Source organism: Neofelis nebulosa, chromosome 17 (assembly GCF_028018385.1).
Source record: "Neofelis nebulosa isolate mNeoNeb1 chromosome 17, mNeoNeb1.pri, whole genome shotgun sequence".
NCBI classification, from domain to species: domain Eukaryota; kingdom Metazoa; phylum Chordata; class Mammalia; order Carnivora; family Felidae; genus Neofelis; species Neofelis nebulosa.
The window spans coordinates 18,315,297-18,339,419 of NC_080798.1; the positions used below are offsets into that span (position 1 = coordinate 18,315,297).

General features: G+C 40.7%; 2 protein-coding genes across 7 annotated transcripts in view; one reads left to right on the plus strand and one right to left on the minus strand.

Annotated features, from left to right (window-relative positions):
• The window catches only part of ATP4A (ATPase H+/K+ transporting subunit alpha), a 98,598-nt gene that overhangs the window by 39,825 nt on the left and 34,650 nt on the right, over positions 1 to 24,123 (plus strand). The window lies entirely within an intron of this gene.
• On the minus strand, positions 1,419 to 2,427 carry PMIS2 (PMIS2 transmembrane protein). Of its 2 annotated transcripts, XM_058709283.1 has the most exons (3): positions 2,264 to 2,426; positions 2,055 to 2,227; positions 1,419 to 1,879 (listed from the first exon to the last, which is right to left on the minus strand). In XM_058709283.1, exons 1-3 carry the CDS (start codon positions 2,295 to 2,297, stop codon positions 1,751 to 1,753), a joined length of 336 nt encoding a protein of 111 aa, XP_058565266.1. In that variant the 5' UTR covers positions 2,298 to 2,426; the 3' UTR covers positions 1,419 to 1,750. The 2 variants fall into 2 exon arrangements, with proteins under 2 accessions (XP_058565266.1, XP_058565265.1); XM_058709282.1 differs by having other exon boundaries at positions 2,055 to 2,427.

Sequence of the window (24,123 nt, forward strand, 5' to 3'; positions counted from 1 at the left end):
TTCTAGGCCCACTAACATAGCAGACAACCAGGAATAATCCCCTCTCCAGACACACCCAAAACATGGAGCACTGTCCCATAAGCACATGTAATTCACATAGATACCCAGGATCTTGTAGGAAACAGACACAGCATCATGACCGTTAAGATTAAGGTTAACTATGGACTAAGACCTTTGTTGTTTCCTTCGTTCATTATTTCCTATAAACTGCCCAACAAAATGGGTCTGTCTGTTGGGCATGAATTTCAAGTAGCAATCCCAGATGTCTGAGAAATGTAACTCTATTTTCCAGCATCTTCACTAGTTAGGGTGAATTGAGTTATGAAATAGACCAGACACGTGATGGCAAAATACGTATTTTCTGCTCAACCAGGGGGGCAGTTGGGGAAACAGTGACTGTTCCTACAGTGGTTCAGAGACCAAGGCTGATGGGAGTTCTTCCTCTCTATAACTTGTGGCCTTCAAAGCACCATGGGTGTCACTTGGCCAGTCAGCTAGGGGAAGAAGAGTATGGAGGAGAGTGCCCATGGGAGATGTTTCAAAGCCAGGACTGTTTGTGGCACACATGACTTCTGATAGAAGTGATTCCATAGAGCCAAAGACAGTCTCATGGCCACACAGGGGAACCTAGGAAATGTGGCTGAGTTGTGCTCCTGGGAGGAAAAGATGACCCTTGGTAGAGTTAGCAGTCTTTTTCACAGCTACTTAACCTCCTTTCTATTGGTAATCCCCATTCTCCTTCATTGTGGAAATTTAATTCTACTAAGTCTAGGGTTTCTGGTCTGAATTTGGGGTTGTTCGTGAAGTTAGGGTACCAGTAGGAACCCCTCGATGTTTGTTATCCATTGTGTCAGCCTAGATCTCTGTTTTCCTTCATTCAAGATGGCTCCTGTGTTATCCCTGGCTCCCCTCTGCTAGTCATTCCCACCCTGGTACTTTGCATTTCTGTAGACCCCACCTCCTTCTCACCAAGTTGAGACATGGGCTACCCTACTTGGCTGTCTAAGGTCATTTCTTCCTAGACCTCCCTACCATGCAGCATATTTTCTTTGCGACCTTGGAGCCTCTATGGGACTTATTTGTGAAGAGGTAATACAAATAGTATCTGGGGTGTTTGACACCTCACCCCTTCCTGAGATGCAACTCTCCTTAGGGTTGTACTTGCATGTAATCTCTCTTTCTCTACTTCCTCTATTCCTTTCAGGATTGGGGGGAGGGGTGATCTTCATTAGCTCTTGCACCAAATCTATTGTTTATTTCTTGAAGTCTTTCCATTCTTCCCTTAACAATTTGACTTTTGGATCTCAAAAGTTGAAGGAAGGTTCTGTTTGCCTAGAAAAAGCAGGGATATGAAACACATAGCTCCAGCAAAACACAGACACTGACTCAGAAACAAATAAACACATGCACACACATGAGAAGCTGGAACATTCCCTTCATATTTTTATTGGTTTAAATAATTTTTTTTTTTCTGAAAGAGCATCCAAGTATCATGGAGCTAAGCACATCTAGGGCATGAAAGTGAGGACCCTCAAGGTGGATGACGATGGCTCCAGCAGCGAAAAGGATGAAGTAGTATGATGTCCCTGGGCTAGTGGGTTGCTTGGATGTTGAGTTCCTTGGCCAATAGGTTTTCTGGCTAGAAGATGTCTTGGCTGTTGGTTTCTTGCATGGTGGCTGATTTGGTTGGTTAGGGCCTTGGTGGGTAAGTCCTATTTGAGGTGGACTCATGGACTACTTGGCCTGGCCTTCACATAAATAGGGTATAGGCATAAATGATGCCTAAACCAATGAGTATGGCAAATACATCCAGCCAGCCAGTTCGGCCTGAGTTGAGGTAAGCATCTTCCCATTCGCTGTTCTTGTTGGCCTGCGAAGTCTGTAGGGATGGGAGCTTTAGGTATGGGTTTCTGAGTCTAGCCTTGTGATACCCTTGGGGAAGGGCTGGGGACCAATGGTCACTGAGGGAAAGCCCCTATCCAGGTCCCAGGGCAGAAACAGGTGTAAGGGGCAGGTAGAGGGCAGGATGGGCCATCACATAGGTGTTGTTTTACCTTGTAACTGAAGAATATAGCTATTAATCCCAGGGGAGGGAACAAAATTACGGCCAGGATGGTCAAACATAAGTAATTCGGGGCATAAAATGCCAGTTCTTCAGGTGTCTGTGTTTCCTCTGGCGGCTTCTCAGGGGCGCCTGCAGCCGGCGGGGCTCCTGCAGCCGGCGGGCCTTTTGCAGCAGCCGCGCCTTTTGAAGCAGGCGGACCTCCTGCAACAGGTGGGGCGTGTTTTGGGGGCATGATCTTTCCACCCAGACAAAGACAGATCCTGAGTGTCTTGAAAACAGAGAGCCAAGCCCACTATACCTCCCCTAGTTTAAAACCAAGACTCCAGCATCCCAAGACTCCAAACGTTAAAGGCCACTTCTTCACAATGGAGAAACCAGTGCCTCAAGTCCTGATTGGCTGTCTGCATAAGGGGGCGTGGTCCCACAATTCTCTGCTTCTCCTGGACTCGGAGCTTGGAGCTGGGTTCCATCCTCTATCAGGACATTGGCTCCACCCGTCCTGATAGGGATTTGTTGGAAACTGTAAGATGGGATCCTGGCTCCTCCTTGTTGCAGACCCCAGTCTGCTACAGGAGGGCAGTACCAGAGTTACCTCTCTAGATGGAAGAGAGGAAGTAGACAAGCCTTGTAAGAAAACTAGGAGATTACAAACAGAAGGGAAGGAAAAGGAATAGTGTCAATAACAGATTATAAAATATTGAATTAGAAAAGAATTCTTTAGTCTATACTGACTGAAAGAGAAAGAAGGTGAAAAGGGGGAAGGTCTTAAAAGTAGAATGTCATTTAATAAGTGTGGATGAAATGATGGAAATGGGAAATCACCATAGTGGTAGGTAGAGTTCTAAGATGGCCCCAAGATTCCTGCTCCCTGGTGTACACACACTTTTTCCCAGTTGTTCATTCAAGTACTAATCTATGTGCTGCTGTGGAGGGATTTTGTATCTGTAGTTAAATTCCCCAATCAGTTAACTTTAAGAGAGGGAAAATGTCCTCCATGGGACACTAATCCAGTGACTTCTTAAAAGGGACAACATCTTACTGGCAAAAATGATTCAAGGCATGGGATGGAGTGAAGTCAAAGGAGATTCTCCATTGCTAGCTTGAAAGTGGAGGAGACTCCATAGCAAGGAATGCAGGCAGCCCCTATCTGAAGTGGCTCCCAACTGATAGCTAGCAAGGAAATGGGACCTCAGTTCTATAATAGTAAGGATCTGAATCCTGTTATGACCATATTTGATTGGGAGATGATCCTAGCTCCAGATGAGAACACAGACTGGTCAACACCTTGATTTTAGCCTTGTGAGATCCTGAGCATTCTAGAGAATCTAGCCATTCTGATCTACAGAACTGTGACTTAGTAACTAAGTTTGTGGTTTGTCAATGACACAGCTGTGTTTAAGCACAGGCAAAGACCTAGAAGCACCAAGAACAGCAGCAACACACACAACCCAGGGGCCAGGAAAGTCTTCATGAAATGTGTTAGGAAAAGCGATCTCATGTACACAGTCTTCCAATATCCCCTTGCCACATAAGAATGGGTCTTGGGCCTGAAACACTTTCTGACCAAGAGATAAAGAGCCCACACAGTGTATGCAAGGCTTATCACCTTGTGTGGGAATATTTTTCCTTGTTTCAGGCTCATTGTATATTCCTTTGTTCTGCTTAAGTACCTGTGTTCTCAGGTACAACCCCAGGTTTTAGTATTTCAGACTCCATGAAGGCGGGGATCAGGGTCCTTCCACTGTGGCACAAGAGGAGTTCATAAAGGCTAATTGCACCTGCTGCCCAGACACCCACTATTGGAGCTGATCTTGCTCTTTCTCTTCTTTATGTGAGTAAAAGTGCCCCATCCAGTACTTTACTGTGTTGTATTTTCCTTGGCAACTCTGATACCAAAATGCAGTGGGAAGAAGTGTTTGGACTTCTATTTCTGGTGGTTGGCATTGTAATGATCTTTGTTACCCTCTCCTTGTATTGGTAACTAGTCTTCTGCTTGACAGAATGAATTATCTCGGAGCATTTTAAAGGGCAAGGTGGATATTCCAGATAAAAAAAAAATATGAGGTGAGGGGGGAAAGAATTCAATGTTGGGTGGGATGAAAAATGTATATTGGTTTCCAGGAGGTCCCTTGGATGGTGAGAACCTTGGGTTGGTGGTGAGTTTCTCTTACCTAGTGAATATTTTGTCTGAGGTGGCTTTGGTATGGTAACTTGTCTGGGTTCTGAATTCCTGAGCCCATGTATCCCTTGTCAGGTGAGTCCTTCAACTGCAGTGATCTTTAGCTGGTGGGTCCCTTGGCTGGAGAGTCACCTAACCAACAAGAGACTGAACATAGAAACTGCATTTATGTACATATAATGGCATAAATACTCAAGAAAAGCATTTGACATGAATTTGTCCTTGCTGTGTAACAGTTTACTTCCAAGGTGCTTTCTCAATCTCTTGGGGCATGATGGTAGAAGGAATGTGTGGCTTTATAGAATGAATTGAGAGAACTATTGAGGATTTCCATGAAGATAGCAGAGCCAGGACATCTCCCACCTCCAGTGGTCAGTTCTGGGAAGAAATAGATGCAGGAATGGAGAGTGGAGAAATAGATGCTCCTGGTATACTCAGGAGGTTAGGTCTTGGGCAGTGGTGACAGTGCCCAGTCTTCACAGTGTAGACAACAGCTGGGATTCCTAAAGAGAAGGTTATGATGACTAAAGACAGTGGGCAGATTTGATGAGTATCCCTCTTTACTGTGTATCTCTTGTTTCCTGTTGTTTTCTTCTTTCATTCTCTCTTTTACTTTTTTTTTTTTGTCCTTCCTGTGCATAGTAGCTTTCTTGGTTTGGGAAGTTGGGTTTCTGTTTCCAGAAAGTGAAGGATTTTGTCAGAGTCCTTAGTAGGAAGGGACAAGCTACCTCCTTCTGAGTTGTAGTCAGCTACAAGTCTGAAGGTATCACTTGCCTTTCCATGATTGAGATAGTCAAGCTCTAACTCTATCTTTACTTTAAACTCCTGACTGGTTCATCAAACAACATGCTGACTACTCACCTAAGTATGCCTAGAGGACCTGCTTTCTGATTGGCTTCATCTTCAGGGGCAAGTCTGGAAAGGTATTGGTCCCCAGGAAGCCTCCTCCAGTACCCTTGGTGCCAGCTTTCCAGAGTGCCCCATGGCTCTGGGGAGTGCAAGAGGAAGGGAGGCATCTGGGCCAGAATTGGGAAAGGGCCAGGAAAGGTCTCAGAAAGGAGGGCATGGACAAGCATGTCAAGATACGAGGTGTATCCTCTGGATTTAAGGGCAGAAAGGTGTTAATACCTTTGGTGAAGGCAATTTCAGAGGATCAATGGGCAAGAGGGAACAGGTGCCATATTGCAGGGACCCAAATGGTTTACAAGAAGAGGGGAGTATAGGGGAGCCTGGGTGGCTCAGTCAGTTAAGTGTTGGACTTCGGCTCAGGTCATGATCTCATGGTTTGTGAGTTTGAGCCCCGTGTCAGGCTCTGTGCTGACAGCTCAGAACCTGAAGCCTGCTTCAGATTCTGTATCTCCCTCTCTTTCCACCCTTCCCCAGCTCTCTCTCTCTCTCAAAAATAAATAAACATTTAAAAAAAGAAGAGGGGAGTGTAGACAGAGTGTAGATATCACTTTCCAAAACTCTGGAGGTGAAGGAGAAAGGAAAGCCTGAGAAGAATGTGGGTTCCAGTTTCTGGGGCACAACAGGGCCAATGCCCAGTTTCAGAGAGCCATGGATTGATTGTGAGGTGTGGAAGTGGAAATGATATAGACATTTTTTTAAAGAAGCTTGTTGATGAAGGGCCAAGAAAGTCAGTACTGGGGTAGGAGCAGAGGAGTGAGAGTGATTTTTTTTTTTTTAAGATGGGAGGGACTTGGGAATATTCCATTGGATGGAAATTCTGAAAAGATAGTAGCATGGCCCCATGTTCTGCCTCTCCTTTTGTCTCTGTAATTATGAATGAACCAACAATCAAACCCAGATTCATAGTTTGAAGGGGATTCAGGGGTTTAGGGGAGTGGGTTTTGAGGTTTTGTTTGTTTTGGTTTTGGTGGGAAAGATGAGATAGACAATGTGCCAGTGAGAGAGGGGATGGAGATGTGGGAGAGATGGTTTAGTAAAGCTGAGGACATTTGTTTGTTCTCCCTATAGCCTTAATATCTAGAACAGGAACTGACATAAAGTAAGTGCCCAATAAATGTGAACTGAATCAATATGCCTGGGCCTTGGAACCAGGCTACCTAGGCTTGAATTCCTGGCATGCCACTAACTTGATGTGTTGCCATGCGCAAGTCACTTAATCTCTTTGTGCATGTTTTCTTACCTTTAAAATAGGGTTAATAATGCAGCACCTGGATGGCTTTGTTGAGCCTCTGACTCGATTTTGGCTCAGGTCATGATCCCAGAGTGGTGGGATTGAGCCCTGCATCAGGCTCTGTGCTGGGCATGGAGCCTGCTTAAGATTCTCTCTCTCCTGGGGTGCCCGGGTGGCTCAGTCGGTTAAGCCTCTGACTCTTGACTTTGGCTCAGGTCATGATCTTGTGGTTCATGGGTTCAAGCCCTGCATCGGGTTCTGCACTGACAGTGCAGAGCCTGCTTCGGATTCTCTCTCTCCCTCTCTCTGCCCCTCCCTGGCTTGTGGGCACATGCGTGCATGGGCTCTCTCTCTCTCTCAAAAATAAAAAATAAATAAAAACAAAATAAAATAGGGATGATAATGGTTTCTCCCTCATTTAGTTGGATTAATCCTCTTTTAGAGGATTAAGTAAGCTAATGTATGTAAAATGCTTAGAACTGTGCCTGGCACATAGTGAGTATTATATAACATGGTGATGATGATGGTGATGATGGTGGTGGTTTTGGTGAAGGAGGAGGAAAAGAGGAAGGAGGAGGAGGAGGAGAATAATGTGATTCAGAGCATATGGGAACCATCCCTCACCCTCTTCACATTGGGAAGGAGGGATGGAATGTGTCTGGATGCAGGTAAAACATGGACCCTATGCCTTAATCACAGATGGTTTCATTGCAAGGAAAAAACACCCCCCAAAGCTAGCTTAAGAAGGGAAGCTTCTTATAGGGCTACAGGGCCCTCTCAGAGCCATCTAAAGAGAGGATATTCAGTATAGCAGGCATATCAATCAGAGTTCAGTCAGAAAAATAGACACCATAGGTATTCCCAACAAAGGGGATTTAAAACAGGGATTGGAATCCTGTAAGAGCAAAAGGTAAAGGCTAAGGTAACTCCACTCCTACTTCTAGACCTGGAATACAATAGGGAAGAGGTGGTGTTACAGGACTTAGAGAAGGGGGAGCTGCATGACTGATGCTCAGACCTCTGAAGATAAGGTACATCCTAATGAGTAGGTAGGACCACAAGTAGTGGATGCCCTGCAGTTCCGCAGATGTCCAGTGTGTGGCACTGCTGGCAGGTGAGGGCACACAGGGTGCCTGTTACTGACTGGCAGGGGAGCATGACCTAAGGACTGATGATGACTCTAAAATATCAGTTCTCAAATACTTTGGTCTCAGGACCCCTTTCACTCTTAAATTTTTTGAGAATTCACCTGAAGCTTTTGCTTATATGAGTTGTATCTATTGGTATTTTCTGTACTGGGATTAAAACCGAAAAAATTAGGGGCGTCTGGGTGGCTCAGTCGGTTGAGCGTCCGACTTCGGCTCAGGTCACGATGTCGCGGTCCGTGAGTTCGAGCCCCGCGTCGGGCTCTGGGCTGATGGCTCGGAGCCTGGAGCCTGCTTCCGATTCTGTGTCTCCCTGTCTCTCTGACCCTCCCCCATTCATGCTCTGTCTCTCTGTGTCTCAAAAATAAATAAATGTTAAAACAAATTTAAAAAAAAACTGAAAAAATTATTAATTTGAAAAATAAAAATAAAAATCCTTTACATGCTGATACAAATAACACTGTTGTCATGAAAATAACTATATTTTTCAAAACATTTGTGAACAGAGTAGCATTGTTTTACATTTTTGCAAATCTCTTTCCTGTCTGGCTGAATAGAAGATACTGGATTCTCATATTCTTCTACATTTAGTCTGTTGCTGTGTATCACACATCATGTAGCTCTTGCAAAACTCTGTATACTCATGAGTAAATGAGAGTGAAAAAAGCAAATTGACATCTGTATAAGGAAAAACAGTGTTTGTTTCTATTTGTCTCCTTTATTGTTTACAGACACTTCTGCTATTTCTGGTCACCAAATATGTAGGGATTTTTCCCACAGCAAGAAATTCTGTGGCACCAGCTGCATGTCCTGAAATTTAATTCTCACGCTGCATACTCGGACATAGCATCAGATTTCACAGGTTAAGGGCTCAGTCCCTCAAGACTGCTGCTTCTCTTCAGATGCCAATTGCAATTAGTAGGTACCCAGGTTACCCACAACTTGGCTACAAATCGGAGGTTCTTATGACCTCCTCCCTCATGGGACCTCTACACATAAAACTATGCAACATTAGTGAAATATGTTAAAAAGACCTAAATACAAGGAAGGATTAGACCATGTTCATGGATTGGAGACCATATTGTAAAGATATCCACTCTCCCAGTTGATCTATAGAACATTTTTTTTTTTTTTTTTTGGTGGAGACCGTTAAGCTAATTCTAAAATGTATGTGGAAATCCAAAGGCTTAAGAAGAACCAAGACAATCTTGAGGAAGAAAAACAAAGTTGTCAAACTCATAGTAACAAATGGCCAGTCTTACTAGAATTTTATAATAATTAAGATGTTGTGGTGTTGGCGTAAGGCTAGACATGTTGGCTAATACAATACAGTCTAGACAGACCCACATATATGTGGTCAGTTGATTTATGGTAAAAGTGGCACTGGAGTTCAGTAGGTATCGGATGTTATTTTCAATAAATGATGCAGAGGGTGTATTGCGTAACTGTATGGGAATAATTTAATCTAGATCCAACTTCACACTATATGCAGAAACAAATTCCAGAATGATCACAGATCTGAATGTGGAATGTAAAATAGGACACAAAACTAAACATGAGGAAAAGATTGATAAATGGACTACATTAAAGTGAATAACTTCTATTCTTCCCAAAATGCCATTAAGAGAGTAAAAAAGCAAAGTCACAGCATAGGGAAATATACTTGTGCTGTGGATATAAGTTGACTTATACCTAGAAAACATGTAGAATTTCTACACCTTAAAAGCAAAAAGAAGGGCACCTTGGTGGCTCAGTTGGTTAAACGTCTGACTTCGGCTCAGGTCATGCTCTCGCTGTTGGTGAGTTTGAGTCTTGCATCGGGTTTGTTGCTGTCAGTGCAGAGCTTGCTTCGGATCCTCTGTCCCCCTCTCTCTCTGCCCTCACTCCACCCACTTGCACTCTATATCTCAAAAATAAGTAAACATTTTAAAAAAGACATTTGGGGTGCCTGGCTGGCTCAGTCAGTAGAGCTGGTGACTCTTGATCTCAGGGTCATGAGTTCAAGCCCCACATCGGGTGTAAAGCTTACTTAAAAAAAAAAAAGATATTCAACAATTAGACAAATAACCCAATTTTTTAAAGGAACAAAGGATTTCAACCGACATTTCTCCAAAGAAGATGTAAAAGTGGCCAATAAGCACATGAAAAGATGTTCAGCATCACCAGTCATTGGGGGAAATGCAAATCAGAACCACAGTGATGTATCAGTTGACAGCCACTAGGATGGCTATAGTAACCCATTTTTTTCTTTAAAGAAAATAAGCAGCATAGGTAAGGATGTGGAGAAATTAGGACCCTTATTCATTGCTGGTGCGAATGTGAAGTGGTGCAGCTGCTTCTTTTAAAATGTGGACTTTATCATTCTTCAGGTATGGTGGGGCCAACAGATCAGGAGATGACTGCCATTGAAAAGATAGTCTGGTGGGGCGCCTGAGTGGCTCAGTCAGTTGAGTGACTGACTGTTGATTTTGGCTCAGGTCATGATCTCACGGCTATGAGATCAAGCCCCATGTCGGGATCTGGTCTGACAGCATGGAGCCTGCTTGGAATTCTCTCTCCTCTCTCTGCCCCTCCCCTGCTCTTTGCATGTGCTCTCTGTCTCTCTCTCTCTCTCCCTCTCTCTCAACAAATAAATAAGCGTTAAAAAAAAAGATTTTTATTCATAGTTCCTAAGAGGGAGGGCACACCATACCATGCAGGACAACACTGGGAAGTGCCAGGGTCATCCAGGAGTCAGAGGAAGTGAGGGGAAAATATGTGCAAGAGATTCATTTTCTTTTAGAGAGGAGAGTGCATGAGTGGGGGAGAGGGGGAGAGGAGGAGGAGGAGGAGGAGGAGGAGGAGGAGGAGGAGAAGGAGAGAGAGAGAGAGAGAGAGAGAGAGAGAGAGAGAGAGAGAGAGAGAGAATCTTAAGCAGGTTCCATGCCCAGTGCGGAGCCCGACACAGGGCTTGATCCCACGGGATTCCCCCTGGGATCATGACCTGAGCTGAAATCAAGAGTCAGACACTCAGCCTACTGAGCCACCATGGCGCCCCAAGGGCCTTTCTTGTGGTTTTGGCAAGAAAGGCATGGCAAAGCATGGCAAGCTGGCTAAAGATTGACTCATTTTAATAATTTCAGTGGGCTCTGAATATAAAGGCTGTTTCTAGTCATCTGGTACATGATGCTGGGATGATGAGGTAGAGGGATAATGGTCTGGCGTGTAAGAGCCCTGTAAGAGCCCACAAAGGAGGTGGTTAGGGGTAGGCTCTGGTTTGGTTGGTTTGCATATCAAAGGCATGGTCCCAGGGGAGTCATTTGCTATCTCCAGGAATTAGCTAGCTCTGGGAGAAGTCTTTCCTGGGTCAGCAAGGCTCCAAGATGTCAAAACATCAAAATAAAAAGACATGCTTAGTACACTGCTGTACTAAAAACAGTTTGGTGTTTCCTTAAAAAGTTAAGCATATATAAAAAAAAGTTAAGCATAAAGTTATCGTATGAAACAGCAATTCCAGTCCTAGGTATATACCCAAGAGAAATGAAAACAAACAGTCATATCAGTATTATTCATAATAGCCAAAAAGTAAAAACAACCCAAATATCTATGAACACATTAGAAGATAGACAAAGTGTGGTATTATCATACAATGGAATGTTACTCAGCCATAAAAAGGAATAGAGTACTTCTCTGTGCTATAATGTGAATGAACATTGAAAACAGTATACAAAGTGAAAGGAGTCAGACATATAAGGCCACAAATTGCATGATTCCGTTGACATGAAATGTCCAGAACAGACGAATCCATAGAGACAGAAAGTAAATTAGTGGTGGCCAGGGGATGGGAGTAGACATGGGAGTGACTAATAGATGTGAGTTTCCTTTTTGGGGTGATGAAAATGTTCTGGAATTAGTGACGATGGTTGTCTAACCTTGTGAATATGCTAGAATCCACTGAATTATCTACTTCAAAATGGTGAAGTCTATGGTATGTGAATTATATCAATACATGAATACATAAATAACCCAGAAAGAGACGACATAAATACAAAGTGGGCAAAAGGCTAGAACATCTGACATACAAAAGAGAATATAAGGGTGCCTGGCTGGCTCAGTCAATAGATAATGCAACTCTTGATCCCAGAGTTGTAAATTTGAGCCCCACATTGGATATGAAGATTACTTAAAAATAAAATCTTTAAAAAAAGAATAAATAGGTTATGATATAGTTATGTAAGGAAATACTGTACAGCAAAGAGGAGGAACAAATTTTTAAAGATATATCCTTTATGATTCCTTTTATATGAAATTCTGAAATAGCCAAATCTATGGTGATATAAATGTAAGTATATTTGTGCAGATAGTGATGGGACAAGAGCAGGACTTTTAAGATATTGGAAATTTCTATTTCTGTGAGTGGTGGTTTTAAGAGTGTGTTACTAGTGAAAGCCATACTAGCATAATAATAATAGTAATAGTAGCATAATAGTGAATAGCATAGTAGCATATAGTTGGGATCTGTGTACTTTTTACGTATGTATGTATGTATGTATGTATGTATGTATGTATGTGTGTTATACTTCAACAAAATGTACCTAGAAATCAAAAATTGTGAGTAGAGCTAAAGCCATATTTGGAGTTATACGTATAGCTGTGAATGCATACATTAGAAAAGAAAGCCTGAGGGGCACCTAGCTGGCCCAGTCAGAAGAGCATGCAGGTCTTGGTCTCGGGGGTTGTGAGTTTGAGCCCACGCTGAATGCAGAGATTACTTACACAAACAAACAAACAAACAAACAAACAAACTTTAAAAAAGAAAAGAAAGGCTGAAAACCAAGAAGTAATTTTTGAAACATTCAAAAAGTTTAAAACAAGCTAATTAGCCCAAAAAATGGTAGAGAGGAAAAATCAAAGAATTGGAAGAAATGAAATCGAAAATACATGTGCAAAGAGAAGGGAAGACAGGGAGGATTTAAAGGAGGACAGAGAATGGGGAACCTGGGTGGCTCAGTTGGTTAAGCGTCTGACTTCTGCTCAGGTCATGATCTCACCGTTTGTGAGTTTAAACTCGGCATCCGTCTCTGTGCTGACAGCTTAGAGCCTGGAGCTTGCTTCTGATTCTGTGTCTCCCTCTCTCTCTGCCCCTCCCCCACTCACGCTGTATCTCTCTCTCCTTCAAAAATTAATAAACATTAAAAAATTTTTTTAAAAATAAAGGAGGACAGAGAAAATTCACTAGGGACAGAAAGAGTATTGGAGAGGACAGGGAGAGGGTCATTGGGTGTCAGGGAGGATTGTGGGGAACAGGAAGGATAAATCAAGAAGAGAGGGAAGTCAGGCAACTTAAATTGCATTCTAGAGGACAGTGAGGAAATGGGGCAGTGGGGTGGTGTGGGGGCAGGGCTGTCCCACCTTGGGGTGGTGCCACCTTTCAGAGTTCCTCTGATCTGCAGAGTTGGTTTAGCCTGGTCCCCATTCATTTAGGTCTCTGCTGTCCATTCTTCTGGCCACTGTGATGAGATCCTTTCCCTCACCCTGATCAACCTCAATCTGTTGCCCTCCTAGCCCTGTAGGTCATGCCACAGAACCCTGGTGATGAGATGTCCCTGGATCTCCACTTTGACAACTACTTGATCCTGTTCAGGGTGTCCCTTTTTCTGCTGCCTGCCCTTTGGGATCACAGACAGCATTTTTACCTGCAAAGTGGGTGTGGTCCCAATTCCTCCCACCCTTCTTGGTGTCTCCCTTGCCTTCTCAATGGAGATCAGCACCCCTGCTTATTTCCCCTCTCCCACAGGCAGCCTTAAACCATCTCTTCTCTCCTCCTTTGAAACTTTATCCTTTTCTATCCAACTTCTTTCCACTTCCTCTCTTTCACAGAGGAACCCTACCTTGCCTCTCTCCACATCCTTCCTTCTTTTCTCTTTACAGTGGCCCCCCTCCATCTCCACCTCTCTTCCTGGATTAGCCCCTCTTGCTTCATTCCAGGGACTCTGCCCTGCACTGGTTTCCCTTCTCCCCATCTTCACACTGATTCCTGAGGGCACCCCCACCCATCTTTCTTTACCTCCATAGACCAAGAAAGCATTAGACATGGAAGGAGCAGAAGGTGGAGAAATATTCCAGCTGGCCTTTGCCATGGGCCTCACAGCCATCATCCTAAGCCTGTGGCTCTACACTGCAATAATTTCAGTCCATTTAGCTTGATGACAGAAGTACCCACAAACCAGGAAACTTTCCTCAGAACTCCAGAGACTAGAGGTCCCTCTTCATCTCTAAGATCATCTTTGAACTGGGGTGTGCCTCTGACCCAGTTCCCACCTTCAGATTTTTTTATGTCAGTAAATCTTGTAGGAAGATCTACCAATGGAAGATGTTTGTGTGAGTTTTCAGCCCTTACTTTATTAATCCCGTCAGCAGACACTGATTGCTGACCATGCCCAGGTATAATAAAAATATTAGAGTTTCTTTGATGGGAAAGGTTATGGGAGAAGCTGAAGGATCCACCATCAAGAAATATTTTTGTGTAACTTGAGGTGCAAACAGAGTTACTTTCTGTGTGAAACACAGTTAATGAGGGGGGCTATGTCAATTAACTTAGGCTAATTTATGCTCCAAGAACAAATGACTCCTAAGTCCCAGTGGCTCAGTCTGTTTTCAGCTCAGCTCCAGGTCATCTTCATTACAGGATCCAGACTGAAGAAGAAGATGATATTTTTGATCCTGCAGATCTCAAGGCAGAGAAAAAAGAATAGCTGAATCATACAATGGCTTATGAAATGTCTGCTTAGAAATGGCCCCCATCTGTTCATTGGATTTTAGTACATTCGCAATGTTGTGCAACCATCACCACTGTCCAATTCCCGAAAAATCTCACCACCCCAAATAGAAACCTGGGGCATTTAAGTAGTCATTCCTCATTCTCCTCTTCCCCCATCCCCTGGAAACCTCTAATCTGATTTCTGTCCATGTGGATTTTTCCTATTATAGACATTTCATATACAGGTACCCCTCACTTTTCAAAAGCTTGTACTACTCCACGTTGCTTTCACGAAAGATCTACATTAGTACCTGTTTTCGCTAGCCATAAGGAATCCTAAGAGGACTTTCACTTTTACAAAAAAAAGGCAAAAAGTGGAAATAGCATTCAGCATCATTTGGCAGGGAGCCATTAATAGAGGCAGTGGGCACTCCCAGCAGCAAGAGAGGCAACCACCATGCTCCTTCCCTGGGAACTACACTCAGCGTCTTAACATCAAGACTCCAGAGCTTTGAACTATGTCTGTGAGCATCTGTGCTTTTATCTCGACTTATTTTGTGCATCCATTAGCAAGATGCATCCTAAGGTATCAGAAAAGCCTAAGAGAGGTTATTTGTTTGGATATAGGAATGCTCAAAATTTTTCTCATATAAATTAATGATAATTACTTCTTTGCTTTATTTGCCATTTCACTTTATGACACTTTTCATGGGAACACTCTGCTTTTTGAGTGACACGGGAAAACTGTAAATGAAATCATACTTTTTTGTTTGGTTTGTCTCACTTAGTATAATATCATCCATGCTGTATCATGAATCAGTACTTTAGTCCCTTTGATGGCTGAATAATATTCCATTGTATGGATATATGCCATTTTTTTTTTATTGATTCATCTGTTGATGGACATTAGTACTGTGTCTACTTTTTGCCTATTATGAAAAGTGCTGCTACCATATATATGTATATATATCAAATATGTATATATGTATGGACATATATAACTTATACAAGTTTTTGTCTGAACACCTGCTTTCAGTTCTCTTGGGTTTTATAGGATCCTAGGAGTAGGATTGGTAGGTCATATGCTAACTCTATGTTTAGTTTCTTGCGTGGGTCATATGCTAATTATATGTTTAGCTTCTTGAGAAAGTGCCAGGCTTTTTCACAGTAGCTGTATTACTTCAGCAGTGTATAATAGTTCCAGTTTTTCCACATCCTTTACCAACACTTGTTCTCTTCCTTTTTAAGAATTATAGACTTTATTTACACCCATTAAATATTGTGGCTTGGCTTTGCATTTCCCTAATAGCTAATGAGCATCTTTTCATGTGTTTATTGGCCACTTGTAGATCTTCTTTGAAGAAATGAATGACTTGACTGTCTATTCAAGTCCTTTGCCCATATTTTAGCTGGGTTTTGTCTTTTTGTTGTTGAGTTGTAAGATCTGTTTACATATTCTGAATACTAGTCCTTTATCAGATATATTATTTGCAAATATTTTTCCCATTCTGGGTGTTATTTTTTCAGTTTCTTGATAGTGTTCTTTGACGCACAGAATTTTTTAATTTTGGTGAAGTCCAATTTATCTATTTTTTTTCCCCTGTGCTTGTGTCATATCTAAGAACCCATTGCCAAATCTAAAGTCATGCAGGATTTACCTCTGTGCATTCTTCTAAGAGTTTTATAATTTTATCTCTCACATTTGGATTTTTTTATCCATGTTGAGTTAATTTTTGTATAGGGTGTGAGGCAAGTATCTGAATTCATTCCTTTACATGTGGCTATTCAGTTTTCTTAGCACCATTTATTGAAAAGACTCTTCTTCTCTCACTGAATGGACTGGGTATTCCAAAACTGACCATAGATGTATGGGTTTCTTTCTTTTTTTTTCTTTAATTTTTTTTAAGGTTTATTTATTTTTGAGAGAGAGAGAGTGCAAGCAGGGAGGGGCAGAGAGAGAAGGAGACACAGAATCCAAAGCAGGTTCCAGGCTCTGAGCTGTCAGCACAGAGCCCAATGTGGGGCTTGAACCCACAAACTGCGAGGTCATGACCTGAGCCGAAATCAGACGCTTAACCCACTGAGCCACCCAGGTACCCCTGTATGGGTTTATTTCTATCTCAGTTCTCCTGCAGTTATCTGTATGTCAGTGCCATACTCTATCCTTATGCCAGTGCTGAACTCTTTGTGATTACTGTAGCTTTAATCAAAGTTTTGAAATCAGGAAATGAGTCCTCCAACTTTGTTGTTCTTTTTCAAGATTGTTTTGTTATTTGTGGTCCCTTGCAGTTCTATGTGATTTTTTAAATCAGTTTGTCCATATCCACAAAGAAGACCTTTGAAATTTTGATAGAGATTGCATTGAATCTGTAGAACAATTTGGAGAATATTACCATCTGAAAAATATTAAGCCTTCCAATTGATGAACACAAGATGTCTCAATTTATTTAAGTCTTCTTTAATTTCTTTAAGAGATGTTTTATAGTTTTTAGTACAGTTTTTAGGTACAAGTCCTGTACCTCCTTTGATTAAATTTATTTCTAAGTGTTCTATTCTTTCTGATGCTTTTGTAAATGGGATTGTTTTCTTAATTTCATTTTCACGTTGTTCATTGATAGCGTAATAAAATACAATTGATATTTATGTGTTGATCTTTGTATCCTGCAACTTTGCTGAAATCATTTATTAGTTATAATAGTTTTTTTCTGTGGATTCTTGAGAATTTTCTATGCATAGAATCATGTCATCTATGAATAGAGATTGTTTAGATTTCTCCTTCCCAATTTGGATGATTTTGTTTCTTTTCCTTGTCAAATTGCTCTGGCTAGAATTTTCAGTACAGTGTTAAATAGAAGTGGTGGGAGCAGATATCCTTGTCTTATTCCTGATCTTAGGGGGAAGGCATCATATCATTAAGTATGATGTTAGCTGTGGGGTTTTCCTAGATGCCCTTTATCAGGTTGAGCTAGTTTCCTTCTATTTCTAGCATTCTGAGTAGATTTTTTTTTTTAATCATGAAGCAGTATTCAATTTTGTCAAATACCTTTTCTGTATCAGTTGAGATAATCCTATTTTCTCCCTGTCATTCTATTAATATGGCATATTACATTGATTTAGCTTTATATGTTAAACCGCCTTGCATTCCTGGGATGAATCTCACTTGCTCATGGTGTATAATTCCTTTAACATGCTGCTGGGTTTAGTTGGCTAGTATTTTGTTGAGGATTTTTGCATTTATGTTCATAAGGTATATTGGTCTTTTTTCTTTTCTTGTGATGTCTTTGTATGGTTTTGATATCAGGGTAACATTGACCTCATACAGTAAGTTAGGAAGGAGTTTCTCCTCTTCTATTTTTTGGAAGAGTTTGAAAAAGATTCATTTTAATTCTTTAAGCATTTGATAGAATTCACTAGTGAAGCTTTCTGGGCCTGGGATTTTCTCTGTTGGAAGTTTTTGTTGTTGTTTGGTTTGGTTTTAAACTGATTTAATCTCTTTACTTGTTACTGGTTAATTCAGAATGTCTGTTTCTTCATGAGTCAGTTTTGGTAGTTTTTGACTTTCCAGGAATTTGTGCATTTCATTTAGGGATTTGTTGGCATATAATTGTTCATAAGTATTTTCTTATAATCCTTTTTAGTTCTGTAAGGTTGGTGGTGAATCCTCACTTTTTTTTAAAGATTTTATTTTTAAGTAATCTCTATACCCAATATGGGGCTCAAACTTACAACCCCAAGATCAAGAGTCACATGCTTCACTTACTGAGCCAGCCAGGTGCCCCAATGTCCTCACTTTTGAAAGTGTTTCTGACTTTAGTAATTTGAGTCTTCTCTCTTTTTTTCTTGGTCTGTCTAGCTAAAGGTTTGCCAATTTTATTGATCTTTTTAAAGAACTAATTTTGGTTTCATTGATTTTCTCTATTATTTATCTATTCTCTATTTCATTTGTCACCACTCCAATTTTTAGTATTTCTTTCCTTCTGCTTGCTTTGGGTTTCATTTTTTTCATCTTTTTATAGTAACTTAAGACAGAAGGTTAGGTTGTTGATTTGATATCTTTCTTCATTTTTAATGTAGGAATTTAAGCTATAAATTTCTCTGTGAGCACTGCTTTTACCACATGCCCTAAATTTTGGTATGTTGTGTTTTTGTTTTCATTCATCTCAGAGCATTTTCTATTTCCCTTTGATTTCTTCTTTGACTTATTGGTTGTTTAAGAGTGTGTTAATTTATACATATTTGAATTTTTCAGATTTTCTTCTCTTACTGATTTCTAATTTCATTCCATTTTGTTTGGAGAACATACTTTGTATTATTTCAGTGTTTTATGTATATTTAGACGTGTTGGGGTCTAACATTTGATCTATGCTTGAGAATGTTCCATGTGCACTTGTGAAGACTGTGTATTCTTCTCTTGTTGGGTGGAATGTTCTAAAGATGTCTGTTAGGTCTAGGTAATATAAAATATTATTCAGGTTTTCTGTTTCTGTTATTGAAATTGAGTTGTTAAACTATCCCACCTTTATTATTGGGCTGTCAGTTTTCCTTCACTTCTGTTTTTGCCTCAAAATTTTGAGGCTCTGTGGTTAGGTGAATCTATGTTTTTGACTGGTATATCTTATTGATGGATTTTCCCTTTTATCATTGTAATTATATAATGTTCTCTTTATCTCTTGTAATAATTTTTGTCTTAAGGTCTATTTTTCTGATGTTAGGATAGTGACTCCAGCTCTCTTTTGGTTACTGTTTGCATGGAAAATATTTTCCCATCCTTTAACTTGTTTTTTTTTAATTTTTTTTTTAACGTTTATTTATTTTTGAGACAGAGAGAGACAGAGCATGAACGGGGGAGGGACAGAGAGAGAGGAAGACACAGAACCAGAAGCAGGCTCCAGGCTCTGAGCCATCAGCCCAGAGCCTGACGTGGGGCTCGAACTCACGGACCCCGAGATCGTGACCTGAGCTGAAGCCGGAAGCTCAACCAACTGAGCCACCCAGGCACCTCCCATCCTTTCACTTTCAACCTGTTTATGTCTTTGGCTCTAAAGGGTAGGCAATATATACTTGGAGCATGTTCCTGAACCTATTTTGCCAATTATCTTTTAATTGAAGAATCTGATTTATTTACATTTAGTGTAACTGTTGATAATGAAAGACTTTTAACATTTTGCTATTTGATTTTTTTATATGTCTTATATGATTTTTGTTCTTCATTTCTTCTCCTACTGTTTTCTTTGTGCTATTTAGATATTTCTAGGGTACCATTTTAATCTCCTTCTTATTTCTCTTACAAAATAGTTATTTTCTTGGTAGTTTTCCTGGGGATTACAACTAATTTATAACAATATAATTGAATTAATAACAATTTAGTTTCAATATTGTACAAAATCTCTTTGCTTCAATGTAGCTGCATTTCCCTTCACTGGTATTGTTATTTTCACAAGTTATATCTTTTACATTTTGTACTCATCATCACAGATTTATAGATTCTTCTGTTTGGTAATTATCTTTACATCATATAGAAAAAGAAGGAGGAACCAGAAATACATTAATGCTGAATTTTATATTTATGTATACAGTTACTTTTACAAGTATTCTTTATTTCTTTCTGTGGATTCAAGTTATTGCCCAGTGTCCTTTCATTTCAGCCTGAAGGACTTCTTTTAGCATTTCTTGTAAGACAGGTTTACTAGCAACCAACCCTCTGTTTTTGTTTATTTAAAAGTGTCTTGGACACCTGGATGGCTCAGTTGGTTAAGCGTCTGACTCTTGGTTTTGGCTCGAGTCATGATCTCATGGTTCATAGGTTTAAGCCCTGCGTTGGGCCAGAGCCGAACAGTGCAGAGTCTGCTTGGGAGTCTCTCTCTCCCTCTCTTCCTCTCTCTCTGACCATCCTCTGCTCTCTCTCTCTCAAAATCAATCAATCAATCAATCAATCAATCAATAAATCAATAAACTAACTAACTTTAAAAAAAAGGTGTCTTAATCTCTCCATTTTTGTGGAATATATAGTTTTATATATATTTATGTAAAATATATTTCACCGTATAGAGAATTCTTGGTTGAATTTTTTTTCTTTCAGCACTTTGAATATATCATCCAGTGTTTCTAAGCATCCATGGTTTCTGATAGGAAATCAGCTGTAATCTTATTGAGGATCCCTTGTATGTGATGAATCACATCTTTTGCTACTTTCAGGATTCTTTGTTTTTTTGATTGTTTGATTATGGTATTTTGTTTTGTTTTAAATGTTTATTTATTTATTTTGAGAGAGACAGTGCACACATGAGTGGAGTAGGGGCAGAGAGAGAATCCCAAATAGGCTCTGTGCTGGTGGCCCCTAACACAGGGCCTGATCCCACAAACCATGAGATCATGACCTGAGCCAAAGTCAAGTGTTGGTGGCTTAACCAACTGAACCACCTAGGCCACCCTATTATGGTTTTTACCAAGGTGGATCTCTCTCTGTTTTTTTAAGTTTTTATTTAAATTCCAGTTAGTTAACATACAGAATAATATTAGTTTCAGGTATACAATATAGTGATTCAACACTTTCATACAACGTTTCCATATAACACCATACAACATGAACATTATATGTTCATCATAACAAGTGCACTCCCCATCACCTGTTTAACCCATCCCTCCCCTCCACTCCCCTTTTGATAACCATCAGTTTGTTCTCTATAGTTTAAAGGGTGGATCTCTCTGAGTTTATTCTATATGAAGTTTATTTAGCTTCTTGGATGTGTAGATTTGCATATTTAATAAATTAGAGAAGTTTTTTGGCCATTATTTCTTCAAATATTCTTCACTCACTTTTGGTGAATGCCCTCAACACTCAGGCGGGTAGTTTACAACTCTGCCTTCACTATCACTTACTGCTTGTACAGGCCTAAAGTTCAGCCAGAGGCGAGAGCTGAGGGTCTTCTCAGGTCTTCTCCAAGCATGCACCCACCCCTGGACAAACACATGGACTTCTAGACTCCCAGGAATGTGTGGGAACTTTTCTACACTGTTTCCCAAGCATCTCATTCCCCAGCTTTTCTTCCACAGCTCTTTGGTTTGTCTGTGATTTGTTATCCAACTGTTAACCCTCTCACCTAGGTGGCAACAGCTAATTCACTTGCCTTTGAGACCTCCCCCACCTCTAGTAGCTGCCTCATCCCTGGGTTTGTTCTCAATAAGAGGAAATAAAGGCGAGCCTTTTAAGCTGATCTTTCAGGGGGCCACCAGACAGATCAAAGCAACAACCATGATTCTTTAAGAATTAATTTTGTATCTAGTACCTAAGTATAGGTTCTGAGAACTTGTACTGGGAATGTAAGCTGTTGTCTTCAAGGCTACAACTGGGCTGGGGAGTGGGAAATGGTGCCAAGATAAGTTAAAACACCATAAAGCTCTCTTACTGACACTGCTGGGTTTTTTCCTTGATTAAGCATTCCCTGGTTGCTGTAAGCCCCTGATTCTGATAAAGCTGATTTTGACAGTTTTTGTTAGTTTAATCACTGCTTTTGTGAAGGGATGGGATTTTGAAGTTCCCTACTCTGTCATTTTCATGGACATCACTCTAAGTAAATAACCTTTTAAGAGTGGCTTATTTCCCTCAGCCTAATGACTACGATTTATCCAAGTTGTTGAATGTATCACCAGTTTGTTCCATTTAATTTCTGAGTAATATTCCAATGTATTGGTCTATGCGATTTGTTCATCCACACCTTCACTGAGGGACATTTGAACTGTTCCGATTTTTGGAGACTGTGAATAGAGTGTTTATAAATATTCTCATAAAATTTTGTGTGAACGTGTTTTCATTTATCTAGGGTAATTACCCAGAAGTAGGGTTGCTGGGTCATTGGATAAATGTGTGTTTAATTTTATAAGAAACTTTCAGTCTGTTTTTACAGAACACTGTACCATTTTTCATTCCCACCAGCAATGAATGAGGGTTCCAGTTCTCCATGTCCTCGTGAATACTTGATATTTCCAGCCTTTTTTTACTTGAATCATCCTAACAAGTATGCAGTGGTATGTCATCAAAGTTTAATATGTATTTCCAGAATAGCTAATGATTTTGAATATTTTTTCTGTGCTTATTTGATGTTCTTATAGCCTCTTTAATAAAGGATCTGGGGGCGCCTGGGTGGCGCAGTCGGTTAAGCGTCCGACTTCAGCCAGGTCACGATCTCGCGGTCCGTGAGTTCGAGCCCCGCGTCAGGCTCTGGGCTGATGGCTCGGCTCGGAGCCTGGAGCCTGTTTCCGATTCTGTGTCTCCCTCTCTCTCTGCCCCTCCCCCGTTCATGCTCTGTCTCTCTCTGTCCCAAAAATAAATAAAAAACGTTGAAAAAAAAATTTAAAAAAAAAAATAAAGGATCTGTTCAAATCTTTTGTCCATTAAAAAATTTTTTAATGTTTATTTATTTTGAGAGAGAGAGAGAGAGAGATGGCAAGCAGGGGAGGGACAGAGAAAGAGGGAGAGAGAGAGCGAGAGAGCGAGAGAGAGAGAATTCCAAGCAGGCTCTGCACTGTTAGTGCAGAGCCTGACTCAGGGCTTGAACTCACAAACTGTGAGATCATGACCTGAGCCGAAATCAAGAGTCAGATGCTTAACTGGATGAGCCGCCCAGGCGCCTCTTTTGCCCATTTAAAAAATTTTTTTTAAGTTTATTTATTTTTGAGACAGAGAGAGACAGAGCATGAACGGGGGAGGGTCAGAGAGAGAGGGAGACACAGAATCGGAAGCAGGCTCCAGGCTCTGAGCCATCAGCCCAGAGCCCGACGCGGGGCTCGAACTCACCGACTGGGAGATCGTGACCTGAGCCGAAGTCGGACGCTTAACCGACTGAGCCACCCAGGCGCCCCACTTCTGCCCATTTTTAAATTGGATTGTTTCCTTCCTGTAATTCTGATAAAAGTATTTTTTTCAGAAATGTGATTTTTAAACATTTTCCCCAGTCTGTTACTTCTCTTTTCAATTTTTTTTCTCTTGCAGACCAAATATGTTTAATTTTGACAACAGCCAGTTTCAAATTTTTCCTTTTATGACTGTGTTTTTGGTGTCACATCTAAGAATTCTGTATTATCTAACTCTGGTCATGAGGATTTTCTTCTATGTTTTCAGAAGTCTGATTATGGTGTGTGTGTGTGTGTGTGTGTGTGTGTGTGTGTGTGTGTTTCTTTAGATTTATCCTGTTTGGGATTCATTGAGCTTTTTTAAATCTATGTCTTTCACCAAACTTGGGAAGTTTACAGCCATTATTGTTTCATGGTTTTTTTCTACAGCACTCTTTCTTCTTTCCTTCTGAAACTGTGATGACATGGCTTTTTGATATTGTCCTACAGGTCTCTGAGATTCCGTTAATTTTTCTTAATTTTCTTCTCTATTATTTAAATTGGATAATTTCTATTTAACTGCCTTCATGTTTACTGATTCTTTCCTCTGTCATCTCTATGGGCTATTGAGTTCATCTAATGATTTTTAAAAATTTTTTCAGTTCATTACATTTTTCAGTTCTAAAATTTATTTTTAATTTTTTTAATGTTTATTTATTTTTGAGAGAGAGAAACAGAGCATGAGTGGGGGAGAGGCAGAGAGAGAGGGAGACACAAAATCTGAAGCAGGTTCCAGGCTTTGAGCTGTCAGCACAGAGCCTGACGTGGGGCTTGAACTCACGAACTGCGAGATCATGACCTGAGCCAAAGTTGGATGCTTAATCAACTGCGCCACCCAGGTGCCCCAATCAATAAAGTATTTTAAAATTAAAGTTATGTACATCATTTTTTCCGATACAATGGTATTGCACACTTAATAGACTATAGGATAGTATAAACATAACTTTCATATGCACTGGAAAACCA